Source organism: Cynoglossus semilaevis, chromosome 12 (genome assembly GCF_000523025.1).
Source record: "Cynoglossus semilaevis isolate Cse_v1.0 chromosome 12, Cse_v1.0, whole genome shotgun sequence".
NCBI lineage: Eukaryota > Metazoa > Chordata > Actinopteri > Pleuronectiformes > Cynoglossidae > Cynoglossus > Cynoglossus semilaevis.
Window position 1 is genome coordinate 10,205,062 of NC_024318.1, and position 2,855 is coordinate 10,207,916.

Sequence of the window (2,855 nt, forward strand, 5' to 3'; positions counted from 1 at the left end):
ATGCTGTGTAATAAAATTTGATATTTCCCTGCAGCACTGCAAAAGGCCTATCTGGACTCTTGTCTGAGGATCCTGGCTGCAGTTGGGAAAGTTAGAGAAGCTTTCCAGCCTCAGGAGCCTGATTTCCCTCCTCCACCTCCTGACCTGGATCAACTACATGTAAGCACACGTCTCTAGTTTTAAGGCTATCATATTAATGAATGCATTAATTGTGTTAATTAATTTTTTAAATAAAAATATTATATATATATTATATATATTATATTATATTTTTCAATGCATTCTCACTCATAGTATGCACTGTTCAGTGTCTTGTTCTTTGTAGTTTTTTACTCAATATGTTACAGAATTAAGTTTTTCTGCACCAACTTTTTTTGGGGGAAAAAGTTTTCTTAAAACGTGCTCTTCACTCTCCTTTTATGTGTTTAACTCCAGGTTAGCGATGAACAGGCTCCACCCAAGCCTCCCCTGCCCGAGGGTGAGGTGCCCCCGCCCCGACCCCCTCCTCCAGAAGAAAAGGATGAGGAGTTCCCCGAGCAGAAGGCTGGGGAGGTGCTCAGTGAGCCCATGATGGTGGCGGCCCGGCAGCTGCACGACGAAGCCCGCAAGTGGTCAAGCAAGGTTGGTTTTTACAAGCCCACAGGGGAAGTGTGCCCTTCTTCTACTACTAAATTAGTGATTTAAGGTTTTTTCTTCTTGAGAATTCTCACAAAGCTGTGAGATACAGCTCTTCTGTCCTCTGCTGTGTCTGAGAAAATATCCTGAAATGATGTCGATCCAGTAACTGGATATCAGTGTTTTAAAATCTGTTAACATCTGTGGACAAAGACATTTGGCCGCACATCTTAACAGGGTCATAATTCTTAAAAGCAGACTTTATCTTCTCTAAGGACAAACGTTGTTGTTACAGTGCTGGTGTCTCCTTCCCTCCACACAGAAGAGGGTCAGGGATGTTGTAACATTTTGATTTATGAGATTGGGTTTACTTTAAAGGCATAATACTGATTTTAATCTCACAATTCTGAGAGTTGAGTTTAAGTATAAGTTGCTTAAGTTGCTTTCTTTTTAATGTCTGTACTTCTGTTATTGAATCAAATATTTAAAAAAAAGAAAGTTTAAGCCTGTTAAAATCCACATTGCCCCAATCCTCTTCTGTGTTTCTTTGGTGTAAATGTGTATTTACTGTATATATGTGTATTGGAGCAGTTTTAGTTTGTACATAAGCACTTTCGTACAGGAATATCCAGGAATGTTGTCCTGGTTCATTTTTGGAAGATTAACTTCTTTCTGACAGTTTTCCCCCATCATTGCTTGAAAGGGGCTATAGTAAAAAGGTGGAGCCAAAGGTGGTTTTTGGTTAGATTTAGACTTTGTCCAGCTTGGTCTACTTGGCTTCAGCCTCAGGATTAAGTCCATCGTCCATCTGCTGCCTTCCCAAACTGCTCCTGTCCCTTTCTATCCCGTAGAGCCTGTCTCTCCCTGTCCGTGCAGTTTTCACCTCTTGTCTCCCCTCAGTGCTTGCATTCACTCCTCCTGTCCTTGTTTTCTAACCACTTCGTCTCCTACTGTAACTAAATGCCTCCTTTCCCAGTGCGTCCCTCCACCCTGCTGTTCTTGGCTCTCCTTTCCTTTATTTCACTCTATTTCCACTTTTATTTCCTTCCTCCTCCCTGATCCACAAAATTCCTTCCAATCAACCCTACTCCTCCAACCACCAACACCTCCTCTGCACCCCTAATCCCTGCCCAGCCTGAGGATGAGGAGGCAGCAGAGGAGAGGGAGGTAGAAGATGATGATGAGTTTACTGATGGTGAGGATGACTATGAGCCAGAGCTGCTGATGATGCCATCCAACCAACCAGTCAATCAACCCATTCTGGCAGCTGCCCAGTCTCTCCACCAGGAGGCGCGGAAGTGGTCCAGCAAGGTCTGCACACATACATGCACATGAGCTCAGACACAACCTGATGTGGGTCAAACAGTGCTTGTAAATAGAGTGGTGTGGAGTCTTGAGTCAACCTTGTTTTTTAACCTTTTTAAATCCAGACAGTCTGATATACTACTATAAATAGATATTTTAGTTACAGTTTTTCAGATGTTGTAAAACTGATCTTTGATATATTTGATAAATGATTTTTTTTGCACAGTTAATTGTGCTTTATTTGTCATTGTAGATATACAGAGACAAATTTGTTTGTGCTGACACAAAACACCACATCCCCATCCTGGCTGGGAATCAAACCAGCAATCTTCCTATAGCCTGGTTCTTTAACCACTGGTTCTTCTTTTGACTTTTATCTTTTTCTGGGAGTTTTGTATTTTTTTAAGTATATAGGAGGTTCTAAAATTGTTTGGGCCTTCACCTTAGCCAGGAGTGTGTAGGATCTAGTCTAAGATAGTCTACCTACTGTACCTAGCCTTGAGGGCTGTCTTGATCACATTGTAACTGCTGATATAATATTGAAGTATATTAAAATTGTTATCATTATGTTGAAAAAATATGATTAAAGGTCTTTTTCTGTAATTAAATAAATTAATACAGGAGAGCAATACACCAAGGAGTGGATTAAGACTTCTGCACACCTTAATATTTCCATGTTTATAAAGTACTGTTTGACTCGACACATACTTTATATACAGGCACACACACAGGCATGCATCATCACTGGAATAAAAGCTCCACCACTACTGAGTAAAGAAATACTACCTCCGACAGTGAAGGTGGCTGTGCACACCATGAGCTCTATGGAAACCAGAAGTGGCTGCTGTCTTATTATCACTGCATCACAATGAGACACTGTTGACATGTGGCCATGGTGAATAACCTGCTGTGTTTGCACTCAAGGTTAATGTTTG

The 2,855-nt window shown here is 41.1% G+C and overlaps 1 protein-coding gene and 1 long non-coding RNA gene across 3 annotated transcripts in view; one reads left to right on the forward strand and one right to left on the reverse strand.

Moving 5' to 3' along the window:
* Positions 1 to 2,855, reverse strand: part of LOC112487890 (uncharacterized) — a 23,275-nt gene that overhangs the window by 19,305 nt on the left and 1,115 nt on the right. The gene's annotated exons all lie outside the window — the stretch shown is intronic.
* The window catches only part of LOC103387439 (vinculin-like), a 24,496-nt gene that overhangs the window by 17,919 nt on the left and 3,722 nt on the right, over positions 1 to 2,855 (forward strand). The window contains 3 exon segments of the mRNA XM_025061211.1: positions 1 to 159; positions 436 to 621; positions 1,750 to 1,926. The exon segment at positions 1 to 159 is cut by the window's left edge and continues 338 nt beyond it. Of these exon segments, the coding sequence (XP_024916979.1) occupies positions 1 to 159; positions 436 to 621; positions 1,750 to 1,926 (522 nt within the window).